Here is a 14,878-nt window from a genome sequence, read left to right on the forward strand (position 1 = left end):
ATAATTTCAAATGTGCACCAAGCTGCTAAACTAATAATAATTTTATAAAATATTATATGCTGAACGTTTCGTAGTACTTTTACTCCAACTCGTAATTTATGTCAAGTTTTTTCAAATTACAAAGATTCACAATAAAATATGCACTTTGCGAAAGTCGCTATGACTAGCAATGTGCAAACCGGGAAATTCCCTTTTTATTTATGTTATATGGGATTTACAGCAGTAGTAGTAGTAGTAGTAGTAGTAGTAGTAGTCGTCGTCACGAAGGTCAATACTCCGGCACAGTCAGTTTATTGTTCTTAGCACCCTCACAACTCAAGTTTCGTGACTGTATATACTAGACCGTGGTATAGGTCACGCAAGTACGGATTAACGACGGAAGGAATGCGAATCAAACATTGCGATAAGGAAGAGCGGGCGACAGGAAAGGTCACGAGATAACTTGAATGATATTCGAGAGTACAGTCAAAAGAGAAATGACATCGATAGAATCAGTTTTGCATTGTGACAGTTACATTACGACTTAAGTTTGTTCCATTGCATGTGAATACGTGTCTTGTATCGTACGGTATTATTATTTCATTCGTAAACATATGTTGCGCGTTTAATTAGCTTCGAATTTTTCTCTTGCTACGTTCTTTATTTCCACAGCGATTTCCTCATCTGTTCATCTTCTTGGAAGAGACAGTACTTCCATCGGTTCGCACCCCTCCCCCCCTCGGCGTGCCTACATACATACGTCGAAACAGACAGCAACACCACTATTGGTTTTCGGTAATCGTTTCTTGCGCGAGCTTTTTATAGTAGTTTATTCACCATTATAGATTTTTATAAATCTTATTTTTAGGTCTTAATCTAGTTTCTGATTATACTGTAGGCATATTTATGAATTTATAACATTGTTACTGCAGGACTGCTGACGCGAGGTAATTCACAGTATAAATATTATAGTAGTATCACTATGGTAGTATTCCTACATGAACATTTCACTAGAAATTGTAATGACATATCGTCGCTGCGTCTCAAAAATCTGCAATTTGCATTTAAACAGATTTTTTTTTTCAAGAAAAAGAAAAAAAGATTGTCACTTTTAATCCCTTGATTTTGAAAGCTACTTTCGGTGTAATTACATAATTTTTCATATTGTTGTTTAGTCAACTGTCCGAAGACAGTTCTGTTCTGTGGGTCACAGTCTTCTTTATACTGTGGACAGGTCTGAACTTCACAAGTGATACCAACAAGGCACCACTTACGAGGTAACTAGGCCAGGAGATAACGGAGTAGGGTGGCCTGTTCCTTTCCCATGATTGCAATTATACCGAAAGTAGCTTTGAATATCAAGAGAATTAAAAATGTTAATGATTTTTTCTTTCTCTTGAAAAATATGTTTAAATGCAATAACGCAATTTGGAGGTGCAGCAATTATATAAGAAACAAAATTCAGTATTACGTAAGGGTGTAGTACCCTTTTTTGTTCAGTCAACTGTTCGAAGACAGGTCTGAGCCTCACAATTGTTATGAACAAGGCACCACTTATGAGACAACTAAGCCCGGAGATAATGGGGTAAGGTGGTTAGTTCCTTTCCCCCTCCATTGCATACATCGCAGTCTCGCTACATATTACACTAATTAGGGTGTAGTACTATACTATATAACTTGTTTCTAAAAAAGATTTTATGTTTTAACAATTACAAATCTATGCCTTTCTCCAGGTAGGATAATACGCCCTACTAAAATTCCAAAGATCACTTACACTGCAGGAGGACGCAGAAGACCAAGCAGACATCAAAACTAAACTGACCAGACGTCCTCCTTTCGGCAGGGATGCTTTGGAGATGTTTGCCCTTCCGTGAGTCTGGCAGAATGTCTAAATGTCCTCCTTTGTAGAAGGTGGACTTCAAATGTTCTGATTCTCTGTAAAATGAAGGCATTAAGGAAGAAAAAGTGAAAAAAAAAAAAAACTGCAGTAGCTTTTTATAAAAACTGTGTAAAATATTTAGACATGCTGTGCAACAAACACTTCAAGGACTTAGATATTTTCTGGTGGGCTTCGCTGAAGCATCTTCCTCTGTAGTCTGAGGTGGAAAAAGAGTACTAAGTTGTTAGCTAAGCAAGGACTTTTTAAAATATTGATAGTGACACAGAATTTGTTTGACCAGTTTTCCTGCCTGACGAAGAATGGTCATAATATCATAGGTAAAAAGATTCTGTAGACCATTGGAGAGAAATATTTGCTTATTTCAGGGATCACAATGTCAGACATCATCACATTTCGTCGATCATTTAATTCATTTTCCTTCTAGGTCAAAATGCATCTGTAAAAACAGTAGGCCTTATATTCCAAAATATACAAAATTTGGACATTCGGAAAATGTTAATTATAAGTAAAAACAATTTTTAAAACGTCATTCTGCCATCTGATAAGTGCAGGCTATTGGCTAATCAATCATTAATAAAATGTTATTTGCATTGGTACAGTAATCATTGTACTTTTAATACAATAATTTTTTCGACACATTTTATTTCATGTACATATGTACATAACTAAGGATGTCTTTGATAAATGAAAAATCTGGTCAGTTTAATCAAAACAGGTTTAGAAAGGCCTAATTAGTGGAGGATGATTATGATGTTTTAAATTATAATACATTTAGATTAAATGTAAGAAAGAAAAGTTCTAATAAAACATTGTTTTTATAGTAAAGGCCTATAGGTAAATGAATGTATAAAATATTTTTATACAAATTAGATACCTGTACCTGTATTATTCTTGACAAAATCAATATAATTGTTTCTGTATGGAAATTTATGGTTAATAAATTACATATGAATACGTATGTAAACCTACATTTGTAGTAGAATACTTAAGACAGAGAAAAGGATAGTGTTGACATTCCTGAAAAATAATGTACACCAACCTGGAGAAAACCTAGTGCAAGAATGTGCCAAATGTCGCATATCTATTAGTTCTATTTAATTACAGTAGGTATTAAGAAACCAAATGTTAATAAAGGGTAGTACGTTTATGTAGTACGTTCACGTTATGTAGATAAGATGTGCTTGGGCCACATATGAAGCAGTAGAAGCTGGTGACAAATCCTCAGTGAGGTCTGATGTAATTAGCTTAAGTAGGCGTACCTCCCATACAGAATGTTTATTATTCATATTATTTCCATTGTTATTACTATATTATTATTATTATTATTATTATTATTTATTATTATTATTATTATTAATGAAAAACAATGTCTGCATTTAGTCAGGACAGCTTTGAGGTAGTGCTGAAATAGTGATTGCATTGAATTCCTTGCTGACTGACAGTGTTGAAATAGTGACCGCTATTTTTCTTAGCAAAATTTTTTTCGCTTCAAGCCAGCAAAAGTGGAGGGGGTAGGTAACAACCAATGGTATCTTAAATTCCGGTGTAAACGGAACAATGGTGTGTTTGTTTGTAAACACAGAGGACATTTTGCAATCTTTGTCGTTCAGCCACTCACAGCAGCTGTAACTCAGCAAAAATGAAAAGCTGAATTAGCACTGTCCTGGCTGAATGCAGCCAATGTCACTCACCAATACATATTATGCTCAGCTGAAGAAGTATTTGTTGAGATTCCGCTGGAAATATTTTTCAGGTCGCTGAAGCCCCTAATAGATCACACTTCTTCCTCTTCTTCTTTTCCCGACAGTAAGAAGCACGGCCAACAAAAAAGTTTATTTCGCACCACATTACCACATAACCATTTATGTTGCCAATACCAGGATCCATCCAAAGCTCGCGTTTTAAGATTATTTTTCTGAAAAAATTGACAGCGATGGCATTGGTCTCTCTTTATTTAAAACTTCCCTTCTTTCAATATTATTTATTCTCAAAAAGGATACTCTAAGAATGAATTAACTGCATCATCATTATTTCTCGCATGTTTTTCCAAAACACAACCTCGACCATACACACTACTGTACTACGAAGTACAATAGTACAATACCTTCGCATATGTTTTAAACTGAGACATCAGGGGAGAGAACAGTGTGGGCTCGTACTTGCTACACAGCAAGAATTTTTCATGTTATTTATGTCTTACTTAGGAAAATGGGCCGCACTGCTATTCTCACCCCATCCACTCATAAGACTCATTGACAAGAGACCTGTCTATGGATGGAAAAAGTGAACGCTGATGGGTGGGTGAATGTCGACCATGTCACGAGGCCAGAATAATTGTGCATCAATTACAGATTTTCAAGTGACACTCAACGCCTGCAAAAGCATACGAAATGCAGAAGCCAGACTCGACCAGAGCTTTCAGGCCTCAGGAATAAATTTTACTGTAAGACATCTATATATAGATCAAAAAGTTTTCAACTACTGCTTCATTCAAATAATTAATATGTTATATAAAAACACAAAGCTTGATTTTAATTAATCCAAGTGACTGAGGCCCAGCCTCACTTGCCTAGCCAATTACCTGTCATTGGTATGAAGTCGAATAATATGAACAAGTTACCCTGGCACGCTGAGACTTTCTCCTGCTTGGCGTAGGCTATTGTACAATTTTATGTAATTTAAGGTTCTCACGAATTTTAGGTTGCATACAATTTATAGACCTCCCCGCAAAATAACATCCTGTGCCCCCTATTTTAATTTATCTTCGAGTAAATTTTGCGTTGTACCATATAATAATAATAATAATAATATAGGTTGCGCAGAGTCACATTGTGTGCCCTCTATTTCAATTTGATTATCTATCTGCGAGTAAATTTTGCGTTATACCGATACCTAATTATGTAATATTAATATGGCTATGAACAGAAAAAATGGTTAAGCCGCATAAAAAAATTAAGTAATCACCCATCATTTTAATACAATGTTCTTGATGCCTAACAGTCGTCCGGATTAGTCTGGCATAACGAGCCCAACACAATAGGCAATCTCTCTGGTCTTACCTTTTATCCTGATGATGGAAAATCTAAGTAGTTCCCAATCGTTGGAAATGTCAAGTTCCAGGACACAGCCTAATTCTAATTAATTTACTTTTAGGCGAACAATAAGTGGATCTTGCTGCTTAACTTTGTAGAAGTTATAGTGGTATGCAAGAGTGAAAGAAGCTGACCGAAGTTGCCATTACTTTAATGGAGGAAAGATGAAAGAGAGCAAGAAAACTTGTTCTACCCATCACCAGGCCTCTTTATTTGTTAGGTGGACTATAGTTTCTTATCAGTTTAAAAGAGATTAAGGCTGAGGTAGGAATGTGAATGAGCATCTGACTAGAAGGTTCGAATAATGGTGTGTGTGTGTTTTTTTTTTTTTTTTTTTTTTTCATTTATTGTCCATATGCCCCATTATATAAGTAATATTACATGTTATAGTATTCTTATTGTACATTCTTATACACAATTTGAGTTTAGTAAAATAAATTACAAGCCTTAACTTATAATTTCTTACTTGTTATAATATTAGTGAATTGTATACCGTAATAATAAGTGATTACATTTACACAATACTGTTTTGTTACCATTGAAGAACAATCTAAATATTACTGATATAAAATGTTTGAAACTGTATTTATGTTACTATTATTTTTATAACCATTATATGTATTGTGACCCAGAGTAAGGTAATCTGATCATTCACATAGGGTAGTTATATTTCGTTTATCACATTTCCTTACTCACTATATATGGCAATCGTATGGTTTGTAATAATGGAAGTGACCATCTAATTGTTATTATTCATAGTGACTGATATTACATTGTTATTTTAATAGTACCTAGCATGTTGTAACCATGTGTGAGATATTCTAAACTAGTTATATTTAATTACTATGATTATATTTCCAGAGGGAACAATTTATTCCTGTATTAGAGTTGGTTGAAATCTATGACTTTAATGAAGCTGGAGAAGGAGCGTAAGTGTTTTGCTATAAAGTCACTTTGGAGGTAGGCCACGTTTTTAAAATAGATCTGAATTCATATATCAAGTGTTTTGATGTTTGATCTCCTTCGTTGCAAGAACATATGGGGTTGTCTATTATCTTAAACCTGTATAAGTATGCTTTGATTTTTCCCATGGCTGGTGGTCATTGCTGTGAACTCCGGTGTTATCGAAAGGTTCATCTTCTGTTGTAGGAAGAAGGATCTGCATATCTGACCTTTCGTAGTTTCCATCCATTTCTTCTGCCATTTTTCAAGACTTTTCTTCTCCAAGTCTGGTGATATTGTTGTTGTAGGTATTTTCCTGTAGATTGTTTCTAATTTATCATCTCTTGCTGCTGCTTTGGCAAGTTGGTCTGCAAGCTCATTGCCCTCTACTGGGTGTTCAGTTCAAAGTGTGTCATGGCTCGCTCTATGCCGTCACGTGGCTAGTCGATGAGCCTAGAGAATTCAATCTTCCTACACTTCTGCAGAGGTGTATTACGTATCTGCCAGAGAAGTTGCCTAGCAAGTACGGCGTTCATTCAGAAGAGTACTTACCGATACGTACAGTAACGCCAGTAGTGGCAGGAATGTGAACTGTTTCGAAACATGTACTGAAGTGAATTTTTTCTTACTGTCGGGATATGGGGAGAGGGTTAAGACGATTAGTTACATATTTGTTGACATTAACTTCGACGGTCAGCATGGACACGGAGCATTTGATTTGTGTTGTGGAATGTTGCCGTACGCAACTGATAACAAATACCCTGCGTACGACTTGGCAGCGCAAAACACAGTTCGAAAGAGGTTATGGTAGCACACAGACCGTACAGACCGCCATCTGTTGCTACGACGTTCAAGTTATACCGTACACGTTCTCAAGTTCAGATTGAACGCCTTGATTAATAGGCAACTTCTCTGACACAAAAGCTGAAACTCGCTTCAAATCGCTGACTCATCAACAGTGACGTCATGACACACTTTGAAATAAACACCCAGTATTCCTGTGTGTGCTCTTTTCCATCCTAGATGTATTTCGTAGTTTAGGGCATTCCATTAACGAAGTTTGTCTCTTTTTTCAATGAGAGAGCTATGTATGTAATTATGCTTAATCGAGTGATATCACTGGAATATTGAAGGCAGCTTGCAAAATATATACCGGTATTTTTTTTTATTCAATGCAGTGGCACTTGACTGGAGTCATTGGCTGTACAATGGCGATAAAAACTAAAATGAAAGATAGAAAACAAAATAAACTGAACAATGTGCAAGTGAAACTACGAAGGAGAGGATGTCAGCACTGCTGCATTCTTTCTCTGGCCTCCCAGTATCTATCCACAAAGCTGACAGATGAAAGCACTGGACAAGTCGCTTGCAAAATATTATGACGTTTATTAAAATATTCTACACCACATTTATATACAATATATTGCACAATTAATTACACAGTATAAATATTTAACAGGACAGATAATACAGTTACATTATTACGTGTAAATTACTATCAATTAATGCTGTGATCCATGTAAATTATAATACATGTTGCTGAAAATGTAGCATATTCTTATAAACCGCATTCTGTTTATGTACTGAAGCTATATGACATTAAATATATTATGTATAGCTATAAAAATGAATAAATGATATTGTAAGCTACTCCATACTAGTACCGGAACTAAAAATGTTCCGGTATATGATTTTTATGAAAAACTAAGCACTCTCGTAGTTACCAGCATTTCAAACACAGTCTCGGCTAACGTGAATGGTATATTGTTGATTTTGGATGCAGCTCCAAGGGAACCCTGCTCTAATACGAGGTGATATAAATCTGAACAGAACTGAAACAGAGAAAGTAAAGTATACTTTAGAACTGCGCACAATGTACAGTCTTAGAAAAAAGTTTTGTCGCAGATACTTTGTAAGTCCCAGAAAAGAGGTAGTGTGCATAAGAGGACATGCGACCTGGGTCACAGGAAAAGGACTAGCTAGGTAATAAAATTAGTTTTGGTTCCTTGTATGTCTGATCATGCACAATGCCTCCTTTCTGGGACTTGTAAAGTATCTGTGTGACAAAACTTTTTTCTAAGACTGTATGAGGTCTGAGGCTTACGCTGCTGGGTTGTGATGTCAAGTTATGTGGTGAAAGGAAGAAAGCATTAAGTCTCATATTTAATGTAATTAATCCCTATTAAGAAGAAACAAGAATAATGGCCATTCTTTTTGGGCATTTACTGTAAGTGGCGTTCACAATGTATAGGTATCTGATGCAATTATCTGTATATCCCCTGAAGACAGGAACCTGTAAAAGAATTCCGAAACACTGGACATGTTCTGTTTCACCACATATTTAAAATATTCAACGAGCTAACGAGCTTAATCCAATGGAGCTGAAGATAGGTGTTGAATTCAGGAAAAATAGTTTTTGTTAACACCATTGTAAATTATTTATTTATTTATTTTTTTGGAAGTGTAGCATGACAATTAATTAATTCGATTTTGTCATTGTTACAATTGCTGTGGAAAACAAAAGCAAAGGTAAGTTAATCATTTAAACAAAGTTACAGTGACACATATAAAGTTGCACCAAATAGGCCTATGTTCATTACAGAACTTGACACATTGGTCTGCCATGGGAGAACGAATTTCTTATGAACAATTCTGTCAATATAAAACAATGTGATGACTGATGAGTATGGACTTCACATGCTGTTCACTTGCCGTGCTTTCTTTGATGGAACTCTTGCATTGGCATTATTGACAGTAGCCATAAACCTAACTTTCGTCACTAATAATGATCATAGAGAGGAACTCTGGATCAATAATTATGATCTTCTTCTTAAATTCCATACAAATATCCAATAGATTTTGAATGCTTCTGGTTTTTAGTCAGGCGCCTTAGCGCAATAATTGCATACTACTATTATACCGAAGTACATATGGAGTTTCAGTGCAGTAATTCTGCGTTTCCATATGGTGAAGAATCAGTAGAACGGAGAAAAATTCTCTCCATTCTACCGATTCTTCGCAATAATTGCAGCTATATGTAAGTTCAACAGGTTAATCCTAGAGTGTTACATACTGGTACTTTGTACACAGTAGATTGCTCTTCTACAGTCCTCAAGGATGCCTACACACACTTTGAAAACATTTCTGTTTATTACTTATAGAGGGGTAAATTCGATGTCAAATGATATTCTTCCTGAATTAAATACAATTATAGTCACAATCATGCCATGGTATGAAAGAAAAATTTCACAACCTCCAGCGGGAATCGAACCTGCGACTTCCTGTTGTCCGGTCAGGCGCTTATATCGTAAGATGAAGATTACATTTGTAAAGTTTCTTTCCACCCTAAGCAGTGCTGACTAGGATCAGACGCTATGGACAGTACTCTATAACAGAGTCGCCAGTATGAAAGAATAATTCCGAGCCTTTGGCGTGAGACGAACTCGATAGCTCAGTGGTAGAGCACCTGACCGGACAACAGGAAGTCGCAGGTTCGATTCCCACTGGAGGTTGTGAAATTTTTCTTTCATACCATGGCATGATTGTGACTATAATTGTATTTAATTCATCAATATGTCACATCAACGGACGTATATACGTCATCCAAACATCGTAAGATGAAGATGACATTCTTCCGTTTCTAATCACAACACTCGTACGGTACATTTGTATAACACCCAATACAAAGTCTTTGTTTCTTAATATCTCCCTTCTACATATGGAAAAGCACATATACGGTACGTAACAGTGTAAATACATGGCAGAAACAAAAAAATATATATATGATGACCACAGTGCCACTTGGCAGAGAAGCTCACAAAGGATACATGAAACCCTACTTAATGCTACAAGATGGTATTGCACCCAATTTAATATCAACAGAAATTTCGGGAACTTGTATATAGGATCTTGTATTGTATTTCTATTGTGTATGAACTAATTCTAAAATGAAATTAATATTCTGAAATAAAATTAGTATTCTTGGTCTTTATCACAAAATAACCAATTTTATTCAAAATATTGAACTGCCACTTAATCTAATAATCTTTTAAAAACAATATCCAACTGGTATATTTAAAACTGGGTGTATGAATTTCTGTATTATCGAGCCCTTGAAAGGGAATGGTTGTTATTATTTTGTTCATTATATTTAGACTTCCAGAAAAAAAAATTAAAAGATGATGCATATATAGAGAGTTCCTATGCATACCAGTTGCAGGTAGTAATGTTCCATCGACTTAATGACAGTAGTGCGGAGCACCTGTCTCGAGGAAGCTAAGTGATAAGGGGTGAAGTGGGACCAGTCTCTGTAACATATTTTGTTAGGTAGAGGTTGAGTGGGACAAGTATGGATAGGAACTCTTTGTACTTCTGTATAAGCTTATGAGGCTTTTAAGCCGAGAGGTTACTTCAACTATTAGACTATAAGGATAAGAGAGTAAGTAATGAATAATGACAGCAATTAGTAATGCCGCTAGTGTTTCAGACTACTATGGTAAGCATGTGCAAGTACTGACTTTTCGTCCCAGGTCACTAATGTCCCAAGAGTTATTTTGTCACGAACAGTTTTCGTACCAAATTAGTGTTCGTACCACGTGAGTGGGACAAGATACTTTTGTCCCACATTTCTGTTCGTTCCACTCTTGTTAGGTACGACTATAACAACAAGTCTATATGTTATGGTTAGAGTATTCTCAGAACTCATACAACATTGTCACTTAAAAATACAGTGCTTGTTGTCGTTGCTATAGCATTACAAATCAATAGATTTCTAAACTGGAAGTGTAAATTACAAAATTATCTGTAAATGGACCAGCCAAGGCTGACTACATCTAGAAGGGAGAAACCCAAACTTATTTACAAAGGGTTCTTATACACAAAACATAGGGAAGGAGATGTTAAAACCAAATGGAGATGTGAGAAGAGAGAACAGTGTTCAGATCGATTACATTTGGCCATGGGTACCTTAGAGGTTCCGTATGAAAAAGAGCACACACACACATAAATATACAAATTACCTTAACTTCAGCTTGGGACGTACACGTGTTTGGAAATAAAAAACTGGAACACAAAAAGAAGGGACTAAGCATCTCTGGGACAAAAAATTAGGACGAAAGTTACTGGTACCATTTGCTTGGGACAAATCGTCATACATTCACTGACGGTATCGAAAGAGTGACAAATGAAAAATGAACCATCGAATGGCACAGATAACGGGAACATGACTAGAATTATCTTGACATATTAGCGATTGATTATATTACACTTGTAAAGTTTCTGGAATAAAAATATGTGATTGTCCTTCAGTAATCCTTGGATATCCTACAAAAATGAATCGCATTTATGTTTACAATAAGTGAAATACAATTTGTTGAATTGAATTCAACACTGTGGACAATAATAATAATAATAATAATAGCAACAATAATAATAAATCTACTATCACCATTTCTAAAATCTCCAAGTGTTCATCTACTGTTTCTCCTATCATAAATCGTCGATTATTATTATTATTATTATTATTATTATTATTATTATTATTATTATTATTATTATTATAATGACGATCATGATGACGATGAGAATGATGTTGGGGATTACGAAAATGGTGATGAAAAGAGCTTTACTATTACCACCACAACTAACACTACTGGCCATTACAATTACCGTATCATTAGCATTATCATCGTCATTATTGTCATAGAAAAGAGATGGAACAGAGACAGGAGAAGAAAAACAATGGTGAAGATAATGAAAGTGTGATAATGTTTGCGAATTATGATAGTAATAATAATGATTTGGAAAAAGCTGGAGATCGTGCTGGTGATGGTCGTAGTGAAAAGTTAGTAGTTGCAACTGTAACAATAGTGCATTTACCTTTCAACATGTTAATTGGAGTATAATAGACTGAAATATAGCCTGGTGAACAGATGAAACAGATAAAGTTTGATCTGCGGTAGACTATGTGATATTTTGCGGCAAATGAACTACAGACCAGATTTTCTTTGAGAGCTCCTACTTGGTTTCTTGCCATATTCATTTCATCGTTGTATTTTGTCACTTTTGTGACTTTATTTTAAGACAGAGAAATTAATAACATCAGGAAAATGATGGACACAATTATATTGTATTACTCCCTTGGACATAGACTATCGGCACTTATGTGATCTTACATCTTACTTTTGTGCCTTGGACACCTTCATCGCTGAAAGACTGGCTCATCTCTGTGCAGTCCACAATGCAGGCTTTCAACGGAGTCACAAGCAGCAGGGAGTAGTCATGCTGCAACAACAAAGCCACTTCCATATATTTTAAAACTACCAGTGTCACCGGTACATGCTTATAGCACAGTCTAGTACATACAGTCACGAAGCTTGAGGTGATTTTTTGCATTTCTCGCGATACAGCACTCCAAGCGGCTAGTGACTAGGAGTACTAGGAACGATAGACTGCACTGTATTTCGCATTGTTGTGAAGAAAAGGAAAAGTTGTGTAAACTGTGAAATGTTCGTTATCGATTGTATTAAATGTTAATGGCTGAAATACAATAATTGGAATAATAATATGGGACAAAGAGATGTTTTTAGTGCTATAATTGTAAGAAAAAGAGGCCAGAGTTATTCTTCCTAAAGATCCAGCAAGGTGAGTTTATAAAATATAGGCCCTACTATGTACTTCATGAAAATAATAAATGTACCTTACGTATTTAATATTTGAATAATGGAAAGAAGGTGTTAATTTTTCCAAAAGAACACGATAACGAAAGTATAATACATTTTGTCGTCTGCTAGGGAATAGGTCTATGATGAGACGATAGTAGCGATCCTAGTGGCTAGCAACTAGCAAGTTCAACTGTCAATGGATGCATATTTTCTACATATTGAGCTTCGTGACTGTATGTACTAGACTGTGCTTATAGGCTAGCTGCTGTAAAAGAACATTTTTATAGACTGTTGAACTTTATAACAATTAAGAGAAAATGGTGAAGTTTATTAGTATTATTTCTTAGCTTTCATTCTAATTTTATGGATGTACTAAGGCAGAATTGTAAAATGATTAAAGAAGAAAAGATAAAATTTGCTCTAATATCTTCTTTGTCTCTTGCAAATGAGCAAACATATCTACAACAAAAAGGTACACAAGTATCAGAGGTATTATACAATTAAAACTATACCGGTACTCTAAAGTAATCGAAATAAGAAAAAAATAATTGATTAAATGGCGATCTTACTCGTGTTAATTATGTGAGCATGTGTGGCTTACAGCTGTTTCGGTGCTACTTGACACCATCCTCAGAGCCTACATAATTAACACGAGTAAGATCTCCATTTAATCAATTATTTACTGTATATTCAAGTGTTAAAAGTAGTGTACGGTACGAAAGATTCAACATGAAGAAAAAAAAATCATAAATACATAAAGAAGACATACACCCTGAAAAAGAATGAAATAAACTTGAAAGAAGTATTTAGAGAGTCAAAGAAAGGAGGTAGCAGCCATGTTTGAACTATATACACACTGCATTATCTCAAATAAACCTGAAAGCAGAACGAGAAAGGGCCATAATCTTCTTCAATTTCCAATTATGAAATCAGAACAGGAAACAGTGGTCAACATTCCAAAGCTCTACTGGAATGCATGAAAAGTACACCTAAGTTCTAAAGACAGTTCCAATGAAATAAACGATCCAACCAACAGATCTATTGTGTATATAACTAAATAAATGTACAAGTAAGTAATTTTATTAATTAGTACCTGAAAAGACATGTACTTGTATATATGTAAACGTTAATGAAATAAATGCGTATATGTAAGTTGTCTTCGTTTGATTGACCCTCACTGCAGTGAAACTAGTGTTGTGTTGTGTCCACTTCACGATTACACTTTCCGACATGTAACTCACTGGGAGAGTTAACTTAGCAGCAGATGAGCTATTGATCCTAATGAATATCTTATTTATGTTGCCTGGACCTGCTTATCAACATGTGTGTGCGTGTGTATGAGTGAGGTACTAAAATAAATAAATAAACAATTAAATGTATATGGGTCAGAGATAGATTAAGGCATTCGGAAAAAATAAAAAATACTACGATAAGAGAGAAAATGGATTTACGAAAGATATTGTTAAAGTGATACAAGAAATGCAGCTAAGATTGTACGGGCATGTTAGGAGAGAAAATAGATTAAATAGAGAAGCCTTAAATTGGAAACCAGAAGGAAGAAAGGTAGACCACAACCTATATGGGCAGAGGATATGAGGATTATGCAGAAAAGAAACTTGACAGATGAAGACTGGCTAGATCGAGAGAACTGGAGAAAGAAGATATCTTTTGGTTGAGGAAACCTTCGTTATAACAGAAAATTCCTTTAAATAGACTTGCCTGTCTCTTTTTTTCAACAAACTCCCTCATCTGCAGCACCAGGTTCCTTCTGCCAGCCAGCAGATTCCAACGACTCCATGCAAAGCTGTGACTTGTTGACAGCAAGGCCATGCAGTGGTAAAGATGGTCCTCTGCAGCCCTGTGCTTGGGAGTAGCTCCATCTATGTAACAATATGCATCGTGGGGTGGAAAAAGGTCCACTCCTCCAGTACACAACAGCTGCAATATTACATCAGTTACAATAGTCACCAGAGCCCAAACTGATATGCAAATAAATCACATCACATTCTGGTACATATGAAAAAGTGATATTCTTTGACAATTAGGCTTTGGTTGACGACTTTATATTTAATTGCCCATATAAAAAAATATTTCGAAGGAAAATATTTACATAGATATTTTTCTATATTTTGGAATTGATTGGGTCACTGGCTGAGAAGAAATTGGACTACTGAAGGATGCACTGGGAGGAATGGTGAATGGGAGAAGAGTTCGAGACAGAAGAAGATATCAGATGATAGACGACATTAAGATATCTGGATCATACATGGAGACTAAGAGGAAGGCAAAAAAAGGAAAGATTA

General features: G+C 35.4%; 2 protein-coding genes and 1 long non-coding RNA gene across 3 annotated transcripts in view; 1 reads left to right on the forward strand and 2 right to left on the reverse strand.

The window, feature by feature from the left end:
* The window catches only part of Patr-1 (Protein associated with topo II related - 1), a 36,638-nt gene extending 31,562 nt beyond the window's left edge, over positions 1–5,076 (reverse strand). The window contains exons 1-2 of the mRNA XM_069835364.1: positions 4,939–5,076; positions 1,754–1,914 (exon numbers count right to left, since the gene is read on the reverse strand). Coding sequence (XP_069691465.1) covers positions 1,754–1,786 — 33 coding nt within the window. The 5' untranslated portion in view covers positions 1,787–1,914; positions 4,939–5,076. The remainder of the gene's footprint in view (positions 1–1,753; positions 1,915–4,938) is intronic.
* LOC138706273 (uncharacterized) lies at positions 112–2,847 on the forward strand. Its single transcript, XR_011333944.1, has 2 exons — positions 112–926; positions 1,713–2,847. It is a non-coding gene; the product is annotated as an uncharacterized lncRNA (long non-coding RNA).
* Positions 5,077–5,230: 154 nt separating the features above from the next.
* Positions 5,231–14,878, reverse strand: part of LOC138706271 (dynein axonemal intermediate chain 7 homolog) — a 90,968-nt gene continuing 81,320 nt past the window's right edge. Inside the window, exons 16-18 of the mRNA XM_069835365.1 lie at positions 14,295–14,513; positions 12,094–12,195; positions 5,231–7,745 (exon numbers count right to left, since the gene is read on the reverse strand). Of these exons, the coding sequence (XP_069691466.1) occupies positions 7,608–7,745; positions 12,094–12,195; positions 14,295–14,513 (459 nt within the window). The 3' untranslated portion in view covers positions 5,231–7,607. The remainder of the gene's footprint in view (positions 7,746–12,093; positions 12,196–14,294; positions 14,514–14,878) is intronic.

The sequence above is a fragment of the Periplaneta americana genome, chromosome 9, assembly GCF_040183065.1.
Source record: "Periplaneta americana isolate PAMFEO1 chromosome 9, P.americana_PAMFEO1_priV1, whole genome shotgun sequence".
Taxonomy (NCBI): domain Eukaryota; kingdom Metazoa; phylum Arthropoda; class Insecta; order Blattodea; family Blattidae; genus Periplaneta; species Periplaneta americana.